At 41.0% G+C, this 26,026-nt stretch overlaps 1 protein-coding gene across 8 annotated transcripts in view; it reads right to left on the reverse strand.

Annotated features, from left to right (window-relative positions):
• Nucleotides 1–539: 539 nt before the first annotated feature.
• ME2 (malic enzyme 2) overlaps nucleotides 540–26,026 on the reverse strand; it is a 37,121-nt gene continuing 11,634 nt past the window's right edge. For 3 of the 8 annotated variants that reach the window (XM_072859439.1, XM_072859440.1, XM_072859443.1), the window contains 14 exons: nucleotides 20,316–20,449; nucleotides 18,774–18,923; nucleotides 16,749–16,824; nucleotides 15,825–15,986; nucleotides 15,193–15,296; nucleotides 14,751–14,860; nucleotides 14,546–14,643; nucleotides 13,385–13,498; nucleotides 13,178–13,292; nucleotides 11,889–12,031; nucleotides 7,829–7,931; nucleotides 7,129–7,199; nucleotides 6,298–6,396; nucleotides 540–5,917 (listed from right to left, as the gene is read on the reverse strand). In XM_072859439.1, coding sequence (XP_072715540.1) covers nucleotides 5,768–5,917; nucleotides 6,298–6,396; nucleotides 7,129–7,199; nucleotides 7,829–7,931; nucleotides 11,889–12,031; nucleotides 13,178–13,292; nucleotides 13,385–13,498; nucleotides 14,546–14,643; nucleotides 14,751–14,860; nucleotides 15,193–15,296; nucleotides 15,825–15,986; nucleotides 16,749–16,824; nucleotides 18,774–18,923; nucleotides 20,316–20,449 — 1,629 coding nt within the window. In that variant the 3' untranslated portion in view covers nucleotides 540–5,767. The remainder of the gene's footprint in view (nucleotides 5,918–6,297; nucleotides 6,397–7,128; nucleotides 7,200–7,828; nucleotides 7,932–11,888; nucleotides 12,032–13,177; nucleotides 13,293–13,384; nucleotides 13,499–14,545; nucleotides 14,644–14,750; nucleotides 14,861–15,192; nucleotides 15,297–15,824; nucleotides 15,987–16,748; nucleotides 16,825–18,773; nucleotides 18,924–20,315; nucleotides 20,450–26,026) is intronic. The other 5 variants (XR_012042151.1, XR_012042152.1, XM_072859442.1 and 2 more) reach the window with 5 other exon arrangements.

Here is a 26,026-nt window from a genome sequence, read left to right on the forward strand (position 1 = left end):
AAATGGCCTCCAGTTGTGCCAGGGGAGGTTTAGATTGGACATTAGGAAATTTTACTTCACGGAAAGGGTTGTCCAGCACTGGAAGAGGCTGCCCAGGGCAGTGGTGGAGTCCCCATCCCTGGAGGTATTTAAAAGCCGTTTGGCTGAGCTGCTTAGGGCCATGGTGTAGTGGTGGGCTTGGCAGTGTTAGGTTTACGGTTGGACTCGATGATCTTTAAGGTCTCTTCCAACCTATACGATTCTGTGATTCTGGGATGGCAAGAGCCGCTCCAGACTGGGGTTTTTTGTCTCTGTTAAAATATGGATGTAGATCCTCAAGTACCTTTTAGAGGTCCTTTGTGAAGGGCTGTCCAACAGTCAGGAAACCAGTTTTGAGATAAAATTCTAATTGCTTTACCTAAGTACCTGTTTTGTTTGCTGATCATTTGCAAGGGACAAAAGGGAAAAAAATAACGTCGGTGATTTAATCAATTGCATACCAATTCTGTATAGGTCAAGCATTATTTTTTCAGAATAAACAAAATCAAATGTCATTTAGGCAAAGGGAATGCATTTTACTAAGAAAATAGAAGACCAGAACACACATTTCAATAGAGTTACAACATTATAAAGGAGAAAAAACCCCAATCAGTTCACATTTAAATACAATTTTAGTTTCAGCTGAGCAATGACCCCCCCTACGTAAAGTCAAGCCCGGACAGATTAGGCTAGAACTGTTCTCACAAGCAGTCCAGCAGACTTACATTTATTTGTGTAAGGTAGATATGTTTAAGAAATAAATGTAAATTATTTTGACATTTTATTTCTTGACAAACTGGCCATCTTCTTATGTTTGTGTAGTCCTAAAAGTATTTTTATTTCCACCTGCATGAGAAAGGAACTACTTAAAGGATGGATAAGTCAAAGGTACTCGGAGAGTTCAGTTCAATCCAGCACCCACTTCGTGTCCGGGGAATATAAACGCACAGCATAGGGTTCCTGCGCCGCAAGCAAAACGTCCGATGCGAGAGAGCTTTTTACACGAGCTGTGGCCATGGTCCACTGTGCCACCGGGTACCGGATTCCCCATGTACCATCTAGCTGTTAGCACACATTCCTCTGGAGAAGGCACGAGTAAGCTGCATCCTCACCGAGCGCTGCGATGCGGGAAGCGATAGCAGGAAGCAGAGGTCTAAAGCGTGCTCAGTTTTCCTTGCGGTTCACCCAGAACATCTGCAGGCTTTCCGAGACTATGGTAATGTGTATTTTGGGAGTAGGTAGGTAGGTCAAGGTAGATCCATACGGAATTAGACGTCCCTTCACCAGCGGCAACTGAATTACATTGCTCAAATTCAGCTGTCAAGTGGGTGCAATCAGAGCTGTGCTCTAGATTTTCTCCTTGCTCCAGTATTCAATGTAACACCAGCCCCTGCCTATTATGGATGGCTGTTATGAAACAGGATAGCAGTATGCATCATCTTAAAAAGAGTCCAAAAACGACAGTGGTTTTCTTAAACTCAGGAATAGCACTTATAGCCGAGGCAGAACGGGAGTCCAAACTGTACTGTTCCTACAGTCTGATCCGAGAGTCTCGTAGATATCTTTATCCAAATGACAGAGGTGCTCAAGCCTGCACCTTTGAAGTCAAGAAGACCCAGAGCAAATGAAAGAAGACAACTTGGATTTACTTAGGCCCAGAGTCAGCTGAACTAAAATTCACAGTTGTAGCTGCACAATAGTGATCCCCACTCTCCTACAGGAGTAGTCACTAAATAGGGCCGCTAATGAAAAACTAAAGGGTGTATCATTTATCTTTACAGTTACTACCAGAGGAGTGTGACAAAGGGTTACTTTACCCCCTCCTGCAAAACAGCGTGTTAGGAAAAAAAACAGTACGAAGACATGCACCTACCACAGGAAACCTGTTAAACACCGATCTGCATGTGAAGCGTCGTTTCGTTTTAGGCTTGGAAAACAAACACAACATCATGAAACACCACTGTTCACAAACATAACCAAGAACTTCTGTGAGGAGGCACACTTGGGTTTTAAAAATCTATCAGACACAACATTTTAATAGTCTTCCTCTACATGTCAATTGTTGGCTTTAGGAACATACAAACCTTTGTAAGGTCTCTGAACAAGAACACACACATTTAATTAAAAAAGGCTTCCTTTCTTCTCCTCCCCTAGACATTTCTCTACATTGCTGCTAAGAGGCTCAGTCCTGCTCCTGTTGATTTTAGGGAAGCAAGTCTTGGACCAGTCCTGGAAAAGCCCGAGCTACTGACCTCGGTGGGAGTTTCTGATCCTCTCAGAAGTGTTCTGTACATCCAGAATAGTACCCTCACAGAAGAGACATGAAAGACAGACTTCTATACCATTCAGAGGGCAAAAGTCACCAGGACTGTGTGAAGAGCTAGAACACTAGTCATCCTTTAGGTGATAAGATTTTTTTTAAAGAACAGTTTAGGCTTAACTTACACTATGTAGCATTACAAAATGCATCCCGGTAACAACTTTTTCCCTTTGCATACTGCGTAACAGAATTTTCTGAATAAAGATCGGTAAATGCTTTTGAATAAGCCAGCAAATAGAAAAAAAAAATCAGGTTAAGTAGAATATGAAAAAGGATACTGTGGTTCCTTACTAAGTGGCAAGATTAGCAGTTGTAATTAATTCAAAGATTAATGAGATCTGAAGAATACACAAAACCAAAGATGAATCTATATATTTTATAAAAGAAAAATCTGAAAGAGATGAAAGGGAGAGTGAAATGCACTTAACTTTGTGAGCTGACACATTACCTGTTGCTAACAGAAAACAATGGCTATACATTAAAGGTAAAATTCCACTGTGTCTATATTGCAAGCTATAGATGACCCACAGAACCTGATTAAACAATGTCCATGGGTGTGTGTGCGTGGATGAAGTCTAACTGGTACCACTTAGCTGCTGTAACTGGGACAGGTTAGAGAGACGCAGTCAGGCCTTCTCTATGCTAGAGCTCCGACACATCTGCAGCCCTGCCAGGGCAGTGCTGTATTGTAACTGGAGCCTCCGAGTCAGTTAAAGACTGTTTTTTCCTCACCTGTGCAGTGGGATTTCCAGAAAAATGATGCAGGAACATTTGTACTTGGGAAAATCCCACTGCTGGCCAGTTCTGAACAATCCCTCTTGGCATCTGCTTAAAGACAGCAGGGAGAGCCCGTGCCAGGAAGGGAAAGGACTGCACTTCACAAAACAGGCATCTTCCCTCAGCTTGACAGCAGCCAGTGCGAATTTCCTGCATGGGAGCTCCCTCTGGGAACCGAAATCACTCTTGCTCAAAGCAAGACTCCTCCTGCGTGCAGGTAATGCCATTTTCCCAAGCGCCAGGTTTTCCTGAGTACTATTAATGCCCACTGATTATGAACCATGACTGCACTTCTTGCCTGAAAAAAATAATCAGACTGAATAGATGGATGCAGATCTTTATTTTGTAAGACAGAGTTATATTTACGGACTGATTGCCCTGCCTCCGTGATCATTCTCGGCCGGGACACCAGATCAGTGCACGGGATATTTTTGTTACTTGTCTGCCTAATTAGTATGTTGGCAGAAGTGAGGAAGTGTGTGTTCCCAATATACTTGAATCCAATGACGCAGAACTTCGCTGACACACTGCAACAGGCTTCAGCTAGAGTTGAATTTTCAGAAGGTAAAAATAATTTGTACACTAAATAAATATTTTTTCAGTAAGATCACAAATTTAAATACAATAAAAACCAGGCATAGCAAAAATAGATGAAAAAAGCATTCTTGGTAAAAACATCATATGTGTGTGTTGGTCTTTTTTGTACATACATATACAAGTTGCAAACCACGCACGTCGCCCAACTTGGCAATGTAGCATTTCGAGCCCCACCAGACAGCACTTTACCACAGTTTGAATACGTGGTCTTTTCCCCACATCGCTATTTTCTGTGTTTACATAATCAGTCTTCTTTCCTCACTTAGGTAAAGCCTTCCCAAAGTTTACTGTTCTTTTTATCTAATACATGAACATAATTTTAAAATCAGGTACTAGGCAGGAAGTGACAGAGACCACCTCCAAGGGGGTACAGAGACTATTTTCCCTGTTCTGTATGGACCTGTTCTGAGGAGACTGCATTTTCCAATATAAACGAGGATATGAGAGAGGTGCTTGCCATCAGTAAATGCTATGCAAGCTTTACTTCATCTCTTTGGATTCCAGCTTCAAGTCTGGCAGTACAGCCCTTTTACATCTATCTATTTTTTTATTTTTGTCCTTTTTTGCCTTGATGCAGCAAGTTATGGAACAGCACGTTATCTTTATTTCTGTTCCTGACATACCATTGTTCTTGTTACAGAGACTAGATTTAGAGAAGTCACAGACTGTAACTATCACTGTGTGTCCTTGCCTGCTAATACAAAGTGATGGAGGGCACTCAAACCTGATATGAACAAAATGAAAAGGAATGCACAGTGTGGTATCTTTATCAAATGTGCAGTACTATTCATTGCAAGGAAAAATTCAACTTGCAATTTTTGTTGTCACACAAAAACCCTGACAAATTAAATCTGTAAACAGAGTGAGGAAGATGAAGTGATCAACTTAGAGCTTCTAAGCATTAGAGTTTTCGAGTCCTGTATTCAAACTGAACTGAGACCACAAGAAACATTCAGTCAAACTTCTGTGAACGTGCGTGCCAATAGCTGCCTGTAACACTTCGTTTGAGCTTCATCAGCTGCGTGAGGGGGGTTTGTTCCAAGTGGCAACTGAGTCCACTTAAGAGTGTCTGAGTCAGCAATGTCATGAAAACATCGCACACACATCTTTTTGTGAGAACAAGGGTGGGCAAGGGAGAAAACAATTGAGCTTAGAAGAAACAGAACCTTGAAAAAAATTAACAAATTAAAAATCCTTTGGTGCACCACCTTGGAGTCACTGTGGAAAATCTCCTTGTAAAAACTCTAAAATATTTCCGTAAATTCCTTCAGATCCTGCCTTTACATGATAGAATTTATTATGCAACAGCATAGCTTTGTTTTTAAAAGCTATTAAGTGATTAATATTATTTTCAGGCTTTCCAAGGATAATTTTAACTAGGTTCACATTTTTCCTGATAACAGATTTCACACAACGATGAAAACATGAAATACAAACATTGCTGCAGATTCCACATGTGCACACCACGCTGCTCCTCAAAGCACATGCAAAGAAACAGAGCCGCCAATGCCGCAAGGAAGTCTGGACATGGGCATCTTTAATCATCAGACAAAACAGAAAGCCCATTAGACTGTTACATTTGTCTTAAGGTGTGCTTTTTTTTTTTTGACAAATGCTCTCTGGTGATGTCACAGATAATGCAGTGTGACAACACTACGACAATTAGAAGACTGATTATTAAAAGCAGAAATAAATCATTCTGGAAATCAGCAGTGATGAGAGAGCTATAGTTCAAATGCACGTAGCTAAAACATCATTAATGGAATTCTTTAGTATGGTGCCGGCTCTAAGCTAGAAATGCAATGTCATTATTTAAATTAATTTTGGAGAACTCTCTCATTCCTGTGACGGGTGCCATCATCCATACAGTTTATCAGGTACTTGGAACAGTGGGGAGAAATCTACGTCAAGCGAAAAACAGGGTAGAAGGGGAAAAAGACAACAAAATGAGCAAAAATAAATTACAGGACTCAAAGATCATTATTTAAATTGGTCTGAAAAAGGGATCCCTGCAGAGTAGAAGATACTGCCCGAGGAGTGTGATCTTCTGATGCATCAGTGAACTTTAGATTCAGGCCAGTCATACACATCTGGCATGAAGGATTCATATTCGTAGGTCCAAACCTTTGATCGAATGTAACGGTTCTTGTCTGCAGGTTCAGGGTAATGGAAAGCCATGTTGTTTGCGTACAAAAACTCCATAACCTGAAAAGTTAAATCACCATGCAGTTTGTGCCTTTTACTACATTCGCATAACAGCCATTCTTCCACTGCAATAAGTTTAGGACTCACAAACTGGATAAAGACAAACACCAAAGTCTTTTTACAATTCCTGAATGCCTTACCAGGGATCTGAAAACTTAATTTCAGAAATCAAAGGAGCATAATTTTGGCCCATCATCACTGCCAAACTGAAGGATCCAACAAACTCAAAATTTTTTCTAAGTATCTCTTATTAAAGGCACAAAGAAGTGGGTATTTTGTGCCCAAGCACCTAGTGTTCAAGGGTCATACTGTGCAATTCAGCAGGTTAACGTACACATAAACCACTTTTAGTACAGTCCACTTTTATGCTTCATACTCACCTTGACAGCAATATAAATAGAAACTTCCCTGATATTAGACAACGGAGGATAAAGTCTTCCTTGTGCAAGTTCTTCATCGGTCAACTGTTCTGTCAACGCCTGAGTTAGAGAAACAAACAAGTTTTATTTACTGCATCCTGAATGGGATCAGTAACATGCTCAGACATGTTAACACCTCAGAGAAACAAGTTGCAGTGTTCTTACTAGTAGAGTGCTCCAAAGCACTAGAATAAGGCAGTCAATCTCAAAATTCTCAAAGATCAACTCTGCTATCTGTGCCCATATCAGCAAATTCTGCTTGTAAGCATTTAGCAAAGTAAGATCCTTTTTTTTGGAGGCCGAACTACCCATAACCACGGAATTTATAAGAGCGCGACATGCCTGCAGGACTGCCCATGTGTTTGGCCAGTTGATTCACTGGCTACTCCGATACGGTAGGTGCTCCTGCTCCAGAGTGGAAAGAAAGGAGAGGATGGGAGTCTGGGGGCCACGTGCATCCCTGACCGCAACGCCAGCTGTGGAACCCAGAGCGGGGCGGGGAGGAGGCGGCAGGCCTGCTGCCAGACCTGCAAGGCTGGGAGGCAATTTACACGTGGTCGGATTTCCTATTTGGGTGTTTGGTTTCTGGATGAGAAAATTAAAATTGCAGTGGAAGCCGATAATTTTCACAATTTTGTTTGATCAAAATCCATTTTTTTTTCCATTGGGGAGGGATAAAACCAACAGAAATCAAACAGGAAACCACAGAGTTTCAGCAAGGTTTGAGAAATTGCCCATCACGTCATCCACCATCATGTCAGAAGCCACAGCCTACTCTGCTTCCACACTTACCTTAGCAGCCTCTAGGAAAACCTTATCACTAATATGTCGAACACTGCTGAGGATCACAGCGAGAGCCACGCCTACAATAAAATTATCGCCAATTAGGGCCACATAATTTTAAAATATGCAGCCTGCTGCCGAGAAGCTGCGAGTCATCTAGAATGTTATTTTTAAAAACCTTCCCATAGCTTTCTACACACATTCGCAAAACTACTACCATGTGTGCTAGTCATTTACCGTAATACGTGGCTTTTGACAAGGGGTTGGAGCTTAGCAGCTCAGGGAGGAAAGGGAGAGAAAGGGGAAGGCAGAGAAATATCTCTAGTGCTTCTTTTGTACCCTCACTTGTGCAGACATAACTTCAAGGGGAGCATATTGACACCTACTTTTTCCTCCCCCCCAAAACAAGCAGAAGAACCCACAATGCAGCAGCTTTCAAAGCCTTTAATAACACCCTTTTGTTTTCTTAGAAACATCCAGTTGTGTGAGCTCACTGTGTGCATGTCACCTATGTAGCTGCACATGCCTAACACCCATCCTTAACTGATTTTATGCCATTCATTCTTCTGACTGAGTTCTCAGCTTTAAATGCTGGTAACACCTCCTCAAGCTGCTTCACTAACTGTGCCTAGCGTAGCAAGGGAACCCAAGAAGAGGTGCTAATAGCCTAGTCTTAAAGATTAAAAAATAATACAATTTTATTTATTACCTGGAAAAATATAAGCATTGTTTCCTTGGCCTGGTTTGAAGGTTCTTCCATCTTTCAGAGTCACCAGCTCGAAGGGACTGCCGCTGGCAAACAAGCAACGGCCCTGTTGAACAGAGGAATAATCGCAGTCAGGCAGCTTCTAAAGAGCCAACAGTATGGAGCAATACAGTCATTATGAAATACAGGGACACCAGAGTCCTACAGCTCCCAGTCAGCTCTAGGACTGAGTCAGGAAGATACTCGAGCACACAGCCAAATGCAAAGAGGCAAACAGCCCTACTGAATGCAACTGGATTCAAGCACATACTTAAATCCCTTGCTGACTCAATTTCTACAATCCCGGAATGACAACCACCAAACGCGCCCTTTCCAGTAGGGCCTGGAAGAGATACAAGAATCAGTAAGCATCTGCATGTTTCTGCAGCTGCAGAACATGCAATGTTTCTGCAGCAAACATCTGGCAAACCAAAGAGGCAAGCGTACCCATTGAATTGTGCAGCTTTCCAAGGAATGGAAGCAATCTATTTCTTTAATCATTCATTGCTCTTTAAGACAGCAATGACTTAGAGGAACTACTCATGCACAAAATAAAGTACTCATGTGTTAACCATTATTATAACCGTAACCATATATCCGGAACCACGGCCACAAGCCAGAACACACCACCATAGGACTGTACACAGACAGCTGAATAATGTCCACTTCCAAAAGGAGACCGAAATAGAAGTACAGTAACAAAAGGTCACTTGCTTACTGATGGGTGGGAGGGTGAAGGGAGGGACTGCTGTATCATACTTCTATTGCTGAGAGCTCTGAGAGGAGTGAATAATGCAGTTTGCTTATCCTTCCTTTGAAAAGGATTTTAATCAGCACAAAATATTGAAACAAATCCAGAGTTCGGAGTATGAAATATACCCTCTAGATAAATGACCCTTTCCTCAAGCATTAAAACCCCTGTAAGCAAAAAATCTTGACCTTTTTTTGAGTAACAGGTTTAACAACATTACTTTAAAATATTTAAGGCTCCTCAGGACCACTACATTTGAGAACAAATTACCAAAGAAGCTAAAGACTCAGGAACTATGAATGTTAGGCCATACCCACGACAATAGCCTTTTTGTGTAGGCAGGAAAACATATTAATGCATTTCAGGACAGGACCAAAAGACAATGAAAATTAAAACACAACAACAGCCCACACAATACACAGTGGCAGAGGGCACTAAAGCATTGTCAGACTTTTACAGGTGCCATCTAGTGGAAGAAGAATAAGGAATAAAAGGTTAGTGATGATATCTTTGTTTCCTTAACTGACTTCCTAGTTTAGTCTAAGATTTCACACCAGCCAGGATTAGGCTATTCCCGAGGCCAGGAGACACATGGGGCTGAGAGCTCTGATCCCTAATTGCCTGACAAACTTTGTTAGTTAAATGACAAAGTAAGTAAAGTCGGAGAGGATTTTGTAGGTAATTACTGTATCTTGAAGGGAAAAATATTATACATTTTGAAGGGCAAACTATGGGTAAACTGAGTACATTTCAGAGAACTAAAGAGCATTATGAAAACAAACATTAGATATGGAGAAAAGTCTAAAGAGCCAGAAACATTACAAAATTTATTAATAAGGACTGGAACAAAGTTACACCTATTCATTTACTGACCAGTAATATTTAATTGTCCAAATAACCCATGTCTATAAATAATAACTTATGGAAAATCATGAATAAAAGGACATATGGATCCAGTACAGGAAAAAACCTGTATTTGGCACAAACTTTTTAAATAGCACTATGCTCACACAGCTACTTCAGTGAAGACATGTTACCACACCTGAATCTAATCACCACTGTCTTGCTTCTGCATCTGATAGCGCCAACTACCCTGAAGTCCAGCTCCTTGGGACTCAACACACAGCCATGGGGAACACGTGAGCCTCTTCCCTTAAAACATCTGCTGCTCTGTTGATATTCTATAAAAAGCGCAAGCGAAAATTAGGCTGATTCTCTCTCTAAAAGTGCTGCTGGCCTCCTTCAGCCATCAGAGATGCCAGTAGTTTTTACATTTATTTATGCCAGCTAAAGGCTTGGCTGTATAACTAATTCTTGTTTACTTTCTATCCAAGATATTGGAATTTAATTTTATATACTGAAACACTGCCCAAGTCGCTATTCTGGCTCATGCAAGATATCTGAGAGATATTAAACCACCTTCATTTAAAAGTGTTCTCATTTACTATTAAAAGCTAAGGTCTAGATTTTGTCGAGAGGCTGATATTCCTGCGTAGGGCTCACTCTGGACCTGCAAATCTGTGTAGCAAGAGTTCCCTCCGAGCTGATGCGCCCAGTAACATGGAAGGGAATCTGGATGCCAACTGGAGACGATGGAGTTCTACCCTTCCCGGTGTGAAGCTAACACTGCTTGAGGTTGCAATGCTGGAAACTGAGCCACACTAACAGTGGAGGGAAGGAGTTCATAGTTCTGCATCAAGAAATGAGGAAAGATCTCCACTCACTCATTTTCACATATGAGTCACTTGATTTGGGACTGTATAAAGAGAAAAGGAGGGGAAGAAAAGGAGGGGAAGAAAAGGAGGGGAAGAAAAGGAGGGGAAGAAAAGGAGGGGAAGAAAAGGAGGGGAAGAAAAGGAGGGGAAGAAAAGGAGGGGAAGAAAAGGAGGGGAAGAAAAGGAGGGGAAGAAAAGGAGGGGAAGAAAAGGAGGGGAAGAAAAGGAGGGGAAGAAAAGGAGGGGAAGAAAAGGAGGGGAAGAAAAGGAGGGGAAGAAAAGGAGGGGAAGAAAAGGAGGGGAAGAAAAGGAGGGGAAGAAAAGGAGGGGAAGAAAAGGAGGGGAAGAAAAGGAGGGGAAGAAAAGGAGGGGAAGAAAAGGAGGGGAAGAAAAGGAGGGGAAGAAAAGGAGGGGAAGAAAAGGAGGGGAAGAAAAGGAGGGGAAGAAAAGGAGGGGAAGAAAAGGAGGGGAAGAAAAGGAGGGGAAGAAAAGGAGGGGAAGAAAAGGAGGGGAAGAAAAGGAGGGGAAGAAAAGGAGGGGAAGAAAAGGAGGGGAAGAAAAGAGAAAAAATGAAGCCTTTTCACAAGCCCCACCCCTGAAGTCTGCAGGCAGGCCCTATGGACAGGGGAGAGATCACAGCGAGCTGGAGCCTATGATGTAAAGGAAAGGCACTACCAACCAGTTCAAAGTGTTAAAGCTAGTGCTCTGTCTGCCTGATGCTCCCTTGCCCCCACCTCCCTTCCCCTCAGGCTCTCTTCAAAGATGATTAGTTTTATATAAAAAGTTGTGCAGAAGGATAAAAGACTTGCTTCATTAAAGGCCAAGGTCTGGATGCACTGGTGATGGTGTTATTAAAAAAACACCCCAAAACCCCAACTTCCAAGCCCCTCCCAGCACCCCACAGTGTAATGGCTTTGAGGTAAGAGTGCTGGATGAGGTGTGTTTATTCTTGGTTCACTCATTTCAACGTTTGGTGGTGCCAGTGTACGAGACACAGACGTTGCGAGAGGGGAACACGAGGACAGAGGGCCACCACAGACTCCTGGACTGGAAGCACAGGTCTTCACAGGTCACTGTTAATGATATGAGTTCTGACCTGCAGACACTAGGAAATGACTGAGTGCAAAGCAGAATTCCTGGATTGATGCAAGGACTTTATCTGCTTTACGGACTTGACTCACAACGTGGCAGCCGTTACCTCTTAAAGGTTGCACCTAGTATCTATTACAATGTTAACATGTTTCTTTAAAAAACAAAATAATTAAAAAGCGTGGTGGGAAACGGTTAACTGGTCAAAGCTATGGAACAGTACCTCGTGGTCGTTCTTTTAAAAAGTAATAAGATTGAGGCTATTTTAAGCTTTGCAAAATGTCGTTATTTAAAAATTAAGACTTCTTTTCAAATCACCTCGATTTACTTTTGCCAGAAGACAAGATCTGTATTATTATGTCAGCAAGTCCAAGTAATAATAAAATAATTTGAGTTCTTGCATTCTCACACTCAGTAAACAGTTCTATCACTAAGTGCGAACAGGTCAACATTTCTAAACATTACATACCTCTGTTAATGTATATGCTTCCTCTGCTGTGCATTCTGCTTTCACTGTAGGGTTACTTAGTGCAAATATTATGGGTCGCTCATTGATAGAGGCCATTGCTTTGATCACATCCTGAGAGAAGAGCCGCCCAGCTCCTGCAACTCCTGAAGTAAATGGAAACACATAAAAATAGAATCAATACTTGACTGCCTCAGGGCAGATGACAGCGACTGTAGATTAAGTTCATGTCACCCCTCAAGTCTCCCACTCAGAGCAAAGCATCGCAGGCTTTTCTAGCAGCAGGAGATAGAAGCCAGGCACTGCTCTGTTAGTGGCTGCTTAAAATTCTCATTTTCACAGGAACATCTAATTAATGTGTTCCAAAAGCCTATTTTACATGATTTTTTGTATTGATCTGTGCACTTATCGCTGCCCTGGATAAGCACGTGGGAACTCCAGGCTCTAGGATGATTCATCCTAGCTGTGTGTTAACTGTGCAATGCACATTCCCTTGATACTGGTCTTTTGACCACACCCAAACACCTAGGTACAAACACATAAAAGTGGTGTACGTTTCTATACCGGCTACAAACTTCAGGGTAGCTACTCAGCCAAAAACTTTTCCAAATAAATCATGTGCAAAGGAAATTGCAGAGTTATACCAGGAAATACCTGTAATCCCATCTGACCTCTGCAGACAGCCACAGTTATAAATCAATACCTACATATGTCAGTGACCTAGCAGGTATTGGTGATCTGCAGCATGAAACAGCTCCTTCAAGCCATGCTGCTGGCAGATTCTGGCCAGAGAAGCTGACTGGGGGAAGGAAGGTCAGAATAAAAACATTACTCAAGTTAGGGAACTCCTGTAAAGCAGAAAATGCAGTGTTTGTGACTGCGCTCTCCCTTGCTGCTGGTGTAGGGAATGTGGCTGGGAAAAAGGTTGTATTTTTGTCTTCCTGACTCTTAGTGCCCTTCATTACAGTTTCAGTTCATTGTGGCCATGCAGGCTGTGAGAACATGCTCAGAGTTTTGTAAGAAAGGTCCAACACCAGCTGGACCAGGACTAGAGGAAGTGGTTAACAAGGACGCAAGATGCAGAAGGAGCACCACAGCTGCAACGAAGAATGCCTTGAGAGCTAATCAGCTCAGTATATTTTCAAGCAGAAAACTGATCTCACATTTCCATCTTATTTACACCAGCAGAAATGCAGATCACTGTCACCAACCTCCTTGGAGCCATGTTAGCAAATTAAATGCAGCAAATAACCAAATGATGGAAACACAGAAACAAAAATAACCTTACTTACCAATGATAGCTGAAGGCCGAAGTACATTCACTGCCTCAACAAATGTCTTTGGTATCTGCTCTGGAGCCTGATGCGTAAATGGTTCTTGATTGGAATCTACCTTTTGTTCTCGGCCCTATAGATAAAAAGTTGATTCTTTTTGTGAGAAGGACATGGAAAGCACCAGCCATCTGTATTGTGGTATTTCAAAGCACGGTGCACCCCTACCTGAACCAGTAAACCGTATTTGTCAAACATCCATATTCTCCTGTAGGCTTCCTCAGCAGAAACACCGCTTTCCATCATAGCCATAACAATGAGGTTTGCAATTCCCAGGGCGGCCTTGCAGATAAAAGGACTTTGATTTTTAACAAGTCACAAAAGAGGTCTGTCATCGCAAACACCACCCTGTTGAAGATCCCCACAAAAATCATCTAGTAAGTCAGCTCTGAATCACAAGCACTGTTTGCCTAGATGGGGGCAGACTCCGGGGATCAACAGTGTCACGTCTTCCAGCAAAAGAGAGAGGCAGCTCCTCTGGGTACTGTGCCCCCATGCCTATACCAGTTCAGCAGCCACAATAAAGCAGCCCAACCAGACAACAAGAACAAGTTAGTGCTGCAGCACTCCTGTCAAGAAACCATGGCGTAGTGTTCTGTGCCCAACTGCTTTCCGAACCTCTCTCTGCTCCTGCTGCCTGTGATAAAGGCCTTGCAGACAGAGGGCAGAAAGTAGATGCTGGCAGCGCTTCCCTCCACATCCCTTCTCTTGGCTCACTGCACAGGCTGCTAAGTCTGGCAGAAGAAATAAGGTAGAAGGAAGTGCAGAGCAGGGCTCAGTGCTCAGGCAACAACACAACACTGGCCAATTACTGCAATCAGGACCTTCCCCAGCTGGAGAAATTTTCAGCTAATTAAGTTATTTTGTCAGCACCACAGGAGCAATTTTGCTGATACAAGAAGCCTGGTGCTGGTCCTGACACTGCTGCCCCTGTAACTAACTAGTGTCTGCTGCAAACAGCCACTGATTTAACTTACTAAGAAAACAGCTGTGTACTTCTCTCCAATGCTATAAAAATTAACAAGATGTTCTTACACTCTTTCTTACTAAATCATAATTTTATGGTAAATTCCCCTTCAACTACACAAGTCCCTGATGCTTTTTTCAAGTCCATGTAAGAAAGTGAACAACTTGAGTCCTTGCAAATGTTAAACACCTTTCAAATAGTCATCTTCAAGCAAGTAGTCCCTCCTGTTAATGTATTTCAGCTGGCCTGATACAAAAAGTTCTGCAATAGAATTCAGAGAATGTGAATCTCCACAAGTCCTACAGAACCAGAAAATACACAGTTAAATCTCTTGCTGCTCTAGAGCCCTTAAGAGAACTCACCTCTCCTGCTCCAAGGAACAGCACTTTCTGCTCTGCAAGTGGTTTACCAGTGGCTTTCTGTGCTGCCAGCAGTCCTGCCAAGGCCACTGAAGCTGTCCCTGTAAAAGCAGTACAAATTTAAGGTGAGCTGAACAGATCTACACGGCAGATTATGGTTTTAGGCAAAGTTTCTACATATACATTAAGAAACAAACAAAGGGTATACCTTGAATATCGTCATTGAAGGTACAATATTTCTCTCTGTATTTTCTTAAAAACCGAAAAGCATTGTGGTTTCCAAAGTCTTCGAATTGGATAAGTGTGTTCTGGCCATACCTACAGAACATGGCAAATATTCCTATCACTAGACACAGAAAGAAATACAATCCTTGTAAAACAGATCCTGCACGTAATCAATTATCTTTGGAAACAGGATGTCCTCAGACCTTTCACTGCTTAAAATGGTTCCATCTCCATTCTGTGCATATTTAACAGATGACTACAAGCAGCATGTTCCTGATCACAGAGAAAAATCACTACAGAGCCAGAAATACAGCCATGTCTTTTGACTTCTAGTCCTATCCTTATTCCTTAAATAACTATTTCAAGGACAGTGTGTTAAGGGGTTTTTTTTTCCATACTTCTGTGCAGAATATTCAGTGTCATACCTGTCTGTAATGGCTTCCATAAATTCATCAATTAGGTCATCATAGACCTGTGAGCGATCCCTTTTTTGGTATAGGCCCATATAAAATGGATCTTTTAAGAGTGTCTGAAAAAGAATAAATCAAAGGCAGCAGCAGGATGAATCACTTCCTCAATATACACTTTCCAGAGTTCACAGTAACACATTTCACACCAAAGATACTGCATTTATATAGCCACTGAAACTGCCTCCAGTCTATATCAATGTTAAGTAATTTCAGCTGGCACTTGAGGTTGGTGATGGCTGCTTTTAAAATGGAACAAATCAATACTGTGAACAATAAACTGCTTTAATAAATCTGATTCACATTTCCAGCTTCTTAAAGTCAGGTCAACCTGACTGCCTGTTTTACAGTGTTCCAGCATTCAAATTACTTCCAAATGCACCATTTCACTGACAAATTAACTGGCGTTTTTCAGTCACTGATATGTAACTGTATAGGGAATTCCAAATCATTTACCCTTACATAAAATATTTGGGTTTATCTTAAATAAAAGCGCTCAAATAAAAATCTTCTCTTATAGTACTAAATACTCTTAAATAAATACTTTTCATAGGCATAACTTATGGCAGGCAAAGTTCAGTCAAACTCACTGTATTATCAGTTCCAACGTCGATGCACACGGGCAAGCATTTATCTGGATGTATTCCTGCACAGGCTGTATACAAACACAGTTTTCCTACTGGAATTCCCATCCCATACACACCTAGGTCTCCAAGACCCAATATTCTTTCTCCATCAGTGACGACAACAGCCTGAAAACAAAAGCAGGTGAAATTATATATGATCACTGAAATTTTTAAAGTTTAGAGCAATACCAGTTGTGGGTTTTTCCAGGAAAAAATTCAGGTATGTTTGCACAGTCAAAGAATAGATTACAAGGAATATTTTACTTGAACCAATAATGCTTAATGTTCGAATCTGCTATGCTCCTTTTCCTTGCCTGAAATCCACTGTGCAAATCCTTAAAAGATAAGTGGGAAGGATCCAAGCTGCCGTGTGGAACTGCAGCTTGTAACTTGGGTTTATGATTTCCACTTGTAAATCCAGACATCAAAAAGTTTGTATAAGTATCATTCACTTCATCTCCCCTTGTGGTTCTCGACCCAACTGGGTCATACCGAATTTAATGGCAAAATCTGGGCCTCCCAACTACCACTTCTGTGTCCTAATCTGAGGACAAAATCACCTCTCCTACTGCTGTGTAACACAGTAAGAAAGACCCAAAGGTGCATCCCCCAACACCTCCCCAAAATGTGGAATAATGTAGTAAAATAAAAAGTTTGGCAAGTCTAGTTCTCATCATCATTGTTTACTCAAACCATAAACCTCATATTTAGGATAAAACATCGCTCTTCAAGATATGCATTATCTTCATTAGCTGTATTTTGCCACCATTGTCAAACAGCTAAGGATGCATTATTTAGTATTTACATTTCCATCAAATACTAACAAATCTTAAGAAGCTCAAGTGAGATTAAATAAAAGCTAGAAAAAAAATTATACAGTGGTAGTACCTTAACGTCGTTCTCTGGCCAGTTGTTCACAATTGACCTTATATGGCCTCTGTCTGAGATAGAAATAAATAATCCTCTGAAAGAAAAAAAACAAAGCAGAAATATTTTATAGGCGGCAATTAGAAATGTCACCTTGCTTTGTAAAACTAAATGTCAAACAGTACAGTTTTCTTAAAATTGAAAGGGTTGCAACCACTGACATAAATCACTCAAAGGACAATTTCTAACACACAAGTCTATTTGGCTACTTTGACCCTCTAAAATAAGAACACAGAGAAAATAGTTTTCATGATGCTACCTGGATTTTACACTACTACAGATATTCACCTTTAATACTCCTCTAGGGCAAAACACCTCTGGTGTTAGCGTCAGACATGACAGGATCTATGCTCCCCTGTAAGGATATGAGAAGGGAACATCAGCCTAAGCCTGGCTTTTTACTTTAGTGAATCTCTGTTCACGACATCACACAAGGTGAGGGGAGGGAAAAGAAAGGAGAGAGAAAGACAGGGACTGAGCACACTGTCTTCTCCAAGACCAGGAGGAGAACAGTGCTTCCCACCGCTGAGTGCTCCTCTGTGGGAACATGGGAGGGGAGGCAAAGGAGCAGAAAGGATCACAGGTGAAGAGAAGTGTCTGTATTTCTTCTGCTCAAGCAAGCCCTCTGTGGTTAGGAGAAAAAGGGGCATGAAAGGCTTGGCAGAGGTGGTAACAGATAAATTACCAACACTTGGAAAGGGCTGGTTCTGGGAAAGAAAGGGGCACATCCTGAGTTCAGGTCCATGCTGCTGTTTCTTGTACAGACAACCTCTAGAGGGGGACAGTTTTCAAACCAGTCTAATAATACACACAGAGACGTGGAAGAGGAGAGGAAGTATGTGAGAAATAAGAGTACATCTTTCACATCCCCTACCCCAGATCAGGAACAAAACCATGAGTTTCTTACTGTCTTTATCACAGCAGCCGCGCTGCGCAGCCGAGTGAGTCCTCGCGGCAGTGAAGGATTAGCCCTTCCTCCACACAGCACTAAAGCCCTCAAGCAAGAGGGCTCTAGAAACATGCTTTGAATTGCAGCGAGAGTATCATGGAAGTGAGCTGAAATGACTGCCAGTCTGAACGGGTTTCCTCAACACAGAGCTAATAACCTGAATGGTTGTTTTGAAGTCACTGCTGAACCCAAACCAGATCCCAGCCAGGTGTATTTACTGTGTCAGAATAACTGAAAGCTGACTCCTAGTAGCACAGCTTTAATACGGGGACTATCTGCACCCAACGGAGTCTGCTGAGCTACCATGAGTCAAGCCTCTCCCTTCCTGCTTTGCCAACCTCTCTCCTCACACGCTGCTCACTGGCCTCTGCTCCTGCACCCAAGATGTCATGCTGTGCTGCTCTGCAGAGCCTCGTGAGAATCTCTCCAGCACTGGGACCCTTTGCCACCAGCAAGAACATGCCCATCATGGCTTCGATTCTGCCAGAGCCGCTGTTAGCCTGAGCTTCCTCCAGCAAATCTGCTGTACAGGTGTGCGTGTACTCGTGTTTCTGCCTCTGTGTAGGCTGTGTGCAGGGTTGCACAGGGGAATATATCTAATGAACCTACTCAAAGTTACCGCTCCGGAGGCTGGATGACATCCAGAAATCCCTTTCAATCTATACCTTCCTCCGAATGCTCTGTCCTAATACAGATCCTCAGACTCACAGATGCAGTTTTGAGAGCTGGAGAAAGCCACAGCACCCTCCTCAGAATTAAAGAGCTGTATGGCATCCAGGAAGAGCTGGAAATGGGGCTGAAGCCCTGCACTTGTGGTATTTATGTGACACATTACCAGTTCTGTTTTCAAGTGTTCTGTTTTCCACTATAAACTGGGTCTTGAGATATTATTTAATTAACTTTTACTGCCCCGAATTGGCACAACTCTTGTGTAGCTGAATCCAAATGAAAACCAAGTAAAACATTTCCAAACCTCAAGCAAGTATACAGAGAAAATGATAATAAAAGTAGCAGTAATACATATCTATTGTTCTTACTTTGGTCTCCTGAAGATGTGTCCATACTGGGAGCAGGCAAGGCCTACTGTTGGTGTGTATACAATTGGCATTAACCGCTCAATATCATCCTGTAATACCCTATAGAATAATTTTTCATTTCTCTCTTGGATTCCCATTATGTAGATATACCTGAAATCAAGCAAAAGAAAAAAAAACACTTATTGTTTCACATTTATGCTTGTTTAAAACAATGTGAAAAATGTCAAAGCAAAAACCAATTCAATGCTTCACATTATTTCTTCATGAAATTCCTGCTTCCACTCAAGTTGGGCTTTGAGCACTAAAAAGTTGGAAAAGAGAGCAGCAGTACTAAAAAGCTGAAATAAAAATACTGGCTATGACATACCATGCATGCTAACAACTTAATGCACAAACATGCATTGCAATAAAAGATAACCCATGGATTTATTACAGGATGCAGCTGGGAGTCTCATTACTGTTAAAAAAAATTATCAGTGAAAGAATTTTTCATCCAAAAAAGTAAGGTCCTGACAGTAAGGTCTTGTTAATCCTAACATTAACACAGTTGTAAAACAAATTAACTCCTAACAAAAAGTTCATTTTGAAGGGCTTACCTAGGTGTGTAAATTAAACCTGCATTTTTTGCAAATTTACCTACCAATCTACCATGTATCAATTCATATTCAGTCTTGCTGACCCGACAATGTAAAGATAATGAATTAGCAATTTGTCTTAGGCTACAGCAACTGGGCACTTTGCCCATACAGATGACATGACTGTTTCAGATCATCAAGTGACATGATGTTGATTTAAAAGTCATCTTTTGGTCTGCATGAGAACAAAAGAGGTTTGATGTGGTCCAGTAAGCCTCAAACCATTCCAATGCTCCTCTCACCTTTAGGAGAGTGCATGTATTTACATGCAGATATACATAGGTGTATATGAAAACAGTAACAGGATGCTAAAAACATGCCATTCTAAAAAAACCCAAATCAAAATCCTTACATTTTTTCACCAAACCAGTGGGTTAAACAAAAAAAAAAAGATTGATGTAAAAAAATTACCCATTATGACACTCAATTCTAACCCTGTAATTCCTTTCTAGCAGTAATTACTGGATACAATAAACATTGTTTTTCATACCTAATTATCAAACCTTTGATTTACCTTCACTCTCACATATTTTTCTAGCATGCACTAGCTGCCCCCTTCCGCCCCCGCCAATAGTTCCGTGCTCTAACAACCTGCCACCCAAATCTTACCTATTACAGAAATACATATTACAGCAAGGTTTGCAGCTTTGTTACTGGCTAACTCGTGCACATTCTTTTTCGTTACCTTATGACTATGGAATATAAGAAAAAAAGCTCCCCAACCTCATTTAGCCACATGATGAACGCATGATTGATGAAAGCAGTTTTCTGTGCAAAAGTGAAAATAGACTCCAACCACCAAAAAACCCCGTGGAGGCATAGAAACCTTGTTTGGTTATCCCCATGAACTATTTTACAGCAATTTCCATTTACTTGCATGACAAAACAAGGCCAGAGGAGTGCTTACTTTTCCAAGGGGTCAGTCATTTTTGCCAAATTCTTATGGAAGCGTAAGGCTTGAATGTCTTGTGTCTCTATTTTAGGAGGTAGAAGTCCTTGCAACCCAAGCATCTGTCGTTCAAGTAATGTAAAGGCCATTCCCTGAAAACAAGAGAGGTGAGAAATAATTAGCAGTTCTTCCTCTAGCATTTCTATTTATAATGTCTTTCTGTTTGTCATTTCAGACTATCTACTGCATCCTTTTCTCATGGCAGGTGCCACAGAAGGCAGGGTTTGGATATAGTTGCCTCTGCTGGGGTTCTCCTCATCCTTTGTGGGTATCCCCCTTTTAACCACAGCATTTCCACATCTCTGAGACCTCATGCTCTGTGCCAGATTTCATTTTCCTCTGTGAAACTGGAGAACAACCAAGAGATTCCACCACAGACAGGCTACAGTTTAGAAGTAAAATAACAGCTGCTTCTTGAATTGTTTCATAGGAACATAAGGTTGACCAGGAACATGCGGGTCACCCAGTCTGGTCTCTACAATCACAGACAGTAACATTCAGTCCAGAGAGCTTTCTCTGAATTGCTCCATTTGCTGCTTTTTTCTACATACTTTTGGTAATCTAGCCAAAGTTACTGAATTGCCCTAATGCTTCTATTGAGATCACAATTCAACCCAAATCTTTCATTTCTACTTAGGGCTAGAACTAATCTATTCGTCTTCAACTGTAGCTGTCTACTACCAAAAAGCCTCATTTGTAACAAATTAAGTTTCAGAAGAGTTAAACCACAAAAATAACCCAGCATTTCCATTCTTCTCTGTTTCAAGGTGGATGAAGAGTTTAATTTATTGTTATTTAAATACTAATTTTAATTATTTAACAATAACATTCAATAAAACTGGCTTTTCACTTAGTACACCTAACAGCCTGCTGTGAGCTACATGCTAGTGGAAACACCTTCACAGGGCAGTCACCTCGAGGCATAACGTTGCAAAACATTAACTGATCCGAGTCCAGATTCGCGGCCAACCTGGCTCAAAGTGCTGACCCCATTTCTGACAACAACTGACCCCACTTTTAAGTTTGCCACTTCCAAAAGGGCAACGATAAACTTTCCTTATTTCAGTTTATCCAACTGGGTCAGTTCAGTGAATGATTAAATCAATACTTGTGAATGCAGGAGCTGAAAACCCAGGAAAGCCCTTGCTGTGCCAAGGCTGTGCACCAATCCGTGAGCAAAAGCAGAATCCGAAAGGAAAAGGTCTGCTAGTTGCAATGTTTTGAAGGAGATGGAAACAAGAAACATCATTTCTGCTCACTAACAACACTTCCTTTGTTTACCACAGCAGCTAGATTACAAAACAAGAGCATGTTTTCTCAAATTTCCCCACACTGGAAGCAGATTCTTACTGCCAAGTTAAAAAAAAAAAAAAGGTTTAAAAAAGCTTTCTAATGTTTGGTTTATGCCTTGTAATTACACTCCGAATTCATCCTGCAATCAGAAAAATCACAGGAAAAAAAATAATATTTTCCCACTTTAGAATAAAAGACATAAATTCAGATTAGAATATATATATTTTCACCTCTGCTTATGTTTGAATAGACTTTCACAGGTATTTGTACAAAGCATGCCCAATAACAAAAAAATCTCTAAATTAGACTCTATACTTAGTGTAATTCAGCACACTTGAATGGTTTATAACCAATGTAACTACTCCTTAGGAAAAAACATAATTAAAATTATTAATATTTTTACTTTTTTTTTCTCTTTGCTTATTTAAACCACATTTAATATCAGTTGTTTTGAGTACACTGATTTAAGCAGTCCACCTGTTTTTCCATACTCATTCCATAGGATGTTCTAAAGTAATGAAGTACTTGAAGAGTTAGAAAGCAATAAAAAAAAAAAAAACCCAAAAACTTCAGTGTTTTGCAAAAACCACTTGCAAATACTTTCTTGCAAAAAACTCTAAGTATTTAACCCTAAACTAGATTATGTATTTCTGACAACCTTCCATGTAATCGATTTGACATTAAATACTGAACTCAATTTATCCTTTTTCTATCTGCGAATCATTCGCAAACCATTGTTTTCTTTCCTCATGTAACTGTTATTCTCAAGTATTCTTCCAATATTGTCTGTAAATAAATTTCAGATGACGGCTTATTCCTGAACTTTTTACCCTTGCTGCTGGTCTTTTGCCGGGTGTAACAGTCACTTTAGCCACATGGTAATTTTTCTGTAAACTGATTTGAATAATCCAAAACTTCCACTGAGAAGATGCCCGTGTAAGCAGCACCGGCATGAGAAAAAAAACAACCAAAACACCACGAGGAACACACACTGAATGCCTTTTTTTTCCCCCCTATATTGCAAAGGATCTACTTTCGTTTCACTTCTGCATACATCACAAGAAATATTGAAAGATTCTCTGGGAATGTAAATGCATCTTCCAAAGTTGCACGGAAGCGAACCATGCGAACACACGTCTCGGTTATCTTCCCCTTTTCCTTAACTACTCCCTAACTTGTTACCATCAGCAGTTTATGCCTTTTTAAAACAACCGTTTCTCAACACAAACTATACTTGCAGCACAAGTGATTTAGGATACAAAGCTGAGTACAGCTGGGAAACATCTGTAATATTTCAACTGTTACTTTAGGCACTACAAAACCAAAAATGATGGCACAAGATTTACGATATTAAGAAGGAAAAAAAAAAAAGTAGTCTATTTTCAGAAGATATATAAACACTGGTCAGTAAAGCCACTAATGTCACTAGCTTAAGGCATGTCAAAAGCCAGAACCCCTTCAGTGGTACCATACTGGCTACACTGACATTTTACTCTAAACTAACTGAAATATCTCACTAGCAAAACTTATGTCCTCCCCATCAGAAACTCTCAAGTCCCTTAAAAATAAAGTCTACCTAATTTCTAATTTCCACTATTAGCACGACACTGGGACATGGCTTTTCCTTAATCTCCTCGTACAGTGAAACCAGTGACCTTAAACTACCTGGGTCCTTAATAATATCAAATGAGCCCTGAGGTTAGTACTAAGCAGAACAGCTACCCATCTTTAATCAGTTTATTCATATTTTTTCCAGTCTATAGGCAACCTGGTTTTTCAGTGTATCTGGAGTTATAGTAACATTAAACACAGTGAATTCTTTAAGTGGTACTGAGTACTTCCAGCTGTTTATTTACGTGATAATTCGATCTTACCACATTAAAAGATGCTTTAATTTTTGCCCAGGCCTAACTCAGGAACCTGGACGCCATCAGCCTCCATACAGAAATTTAATCCTCGTTCCAACTAGAACAGAACAAGTTTAGTCCAGAGCAGCACTATAAAAACCCCAGAGCCCTTCTAACACTTGCTGTATTCCCATTCAATATCTTTGTCCATGACCATCAGCTGCCTCGTTTTGCAGGGATTTCAGCTTGTTCCCCATACAGCACCTTGCAGGACAGAGATTTTCCTTAAACTACTGTGCCTAGGAGCTGCAGCATTACAAATTTCCTAGCCTTTTCCCTCATTTTATAAACCGTTCCCAGTGAATCAGGAGGCACTCAGCAATTTGCAGCGCTGGGACTGATGTTCTCAGAGGCACTTAAGATCCCAGTGCCTACTTAAGGGCCAAATTCCCTCTGGTTTCCACTGGAATTAAATGCCTAAATATTGTAATGATTTGGGCTTAAGTCACAGGGATCACTTTTTGGTTTCCTTTGACCCACAGTGCTAGGTGTCCTTTCTCTGAGTGTCATCTGCTGACTGTCAGATTAGTTTCTTTAATCCTCTTTACAGCTCAGAAAAAACAGGCGTCCTTTCTAAGACAGTACAGACAAAGCAGGAAGCGCATCTAGGAGAAAACCCAGCACACTTCAAAGACCACAAATGAATGAATTAATACGCATGGACAAATTTATTGCAACAAAACCAACGTACTGCCGTGGGAAAAAAAAAAGCTAGTAAAATGAAGTGTTGACAGTTTTTTGTTAAGACAAGCTCATATTGAATCACCACGTACTGTGCCTTTAATCCACAAACTATCTGGCACTGGCACCTCACTTTAGCCCTAACAACTGGGCTCCACTACACAAAGCAAATGGTGCTATAAATATCAGCATATAAAAATTCTAGATGCCTACTTTGCATGAAGGTGAAGAGGAGACCTGAATCCTGCAAGCATGATTTTTATAGCACCACTGAGTAAGTAATACTGAGAGGTTTCTAAGCAGAGAAGTACTAGTGGCGATGATTTTTTCCCCACCTGCAAAGTCTTGCAGGCATATATAGAGGAGGGGATACTTCTACCTGATACCGTAAATACTCTCAAGCGTTCTGAAAACCTGTACAGTTTATTACAAATAACCCATTCAAAGCCCCTGATAAAGACGTAAATGCAGAATATATCCAAACATGCCACTGTTTGGAAAATGAGTTAGCCTACTTCACAGGGAAGATTTAATCAAATGGTTTTCATGTAACTTCTAATCATTGTTATAACATATTCAGCAGTATATCGTAGGCTTTGAAGTAGCATCATAAACGTTTTTAAAAAAGTAGATTTTACCTTGGATTGTGGACTGCTGCTCTTAACTCTGCTTCCTTTTGCTAAATCACAAAGTTCACTATTGCACAACATGTCTCCACTGCAAATTAATAGAGTTCACTCATATGAATCAAAGGTGTATTTGCTATCTCACCCATAGATTCAAAGTTTCTCTGTGTTTATGAGAACAGTGTAGAATATGGAAATCTCCTTTGATTTATTTCCTCCTTCATTTTTTAAACTCAATTTCTTATCTTTATTCTTCCAGAAACAGCATAGTCTATATACTGGAGGGTATGGCTGACACACCACAGCAGTGTACTCCCTGCTGAACTGTGAAATGACCCAGACCTTCCCCGGTTATTAAGCCTTTAAAGACCTTAGTCTCTCTGCAGGCAAAGATGCCACCACTTCTTGTACCTCCTATGTATGTGTGGAACCAGATGTAAATCACTTTGGCTGCTGAACCAGACTTAGCTAACCCACAGTAGCTCTCATTTACTAAAGATGTGGCTTCAATTAACAGCATTCCCTTGCAGAAAATGGGAGAAAGTCAGAAACAGAAAGCCATCACACATCAGCAAGAAAGTCATCCAGCCTCTCTAGGGGTTGTTTCCAAGCACCAATGGTTATGGTAAAGCTGTACATTGCAAATCATGAGCATGATGGACTGAAATGGTTCATCTACACTGTATAGCATCACTGAACACCTCAAAGACATTTCATTAAACTGCTGATTTTCTAACTGAGCAGATGCCACCGCTTTTGTTCTCCTTTAATGGCATTAATCCTACAATAAAAAAATCAAAAAAATGAAAAAACAAGACAGCTTCCTTCCTTCCTCCACCCACCATCCCAGCAGCTCACGAGTCCTGAGCAGAATAGCTGATCTAAGTTAAATGAGGTGCAATACTACCTCCCACCTTTGGCACTTACAGCACCTTTTCAGACAGATGATAAAAGCTGGTTACAGATTAAACAGTTCCATCTTTCCACATTTAATTCCCTTTAAAAGCATGCAGATCTCAAGGAAGTTGACAAAAGGTGCAGCAGCTGCAGATGCATGCCCATGCAACCTCCATCCAACAATCCCTCCATCTCCAAACCAGTTGGGCAGGACACTAAACTTGCGGTGGGACTTTCGGGCTGGGTGTGCGCACGCAAGGAAACT

Source organism: Ciconia boyciana, chromosome 4, assembly GCF_034638445.1.
Source record: "Ciconia boyciana chromosome 4, ASM3463844v1, whole genome shotgun sequence".
NCBI lineage: Eukaryota > Metazoa > Chordata > Aves > Ciconiiformes > Ciconiidae > Ciconia > Ciconia boyciana.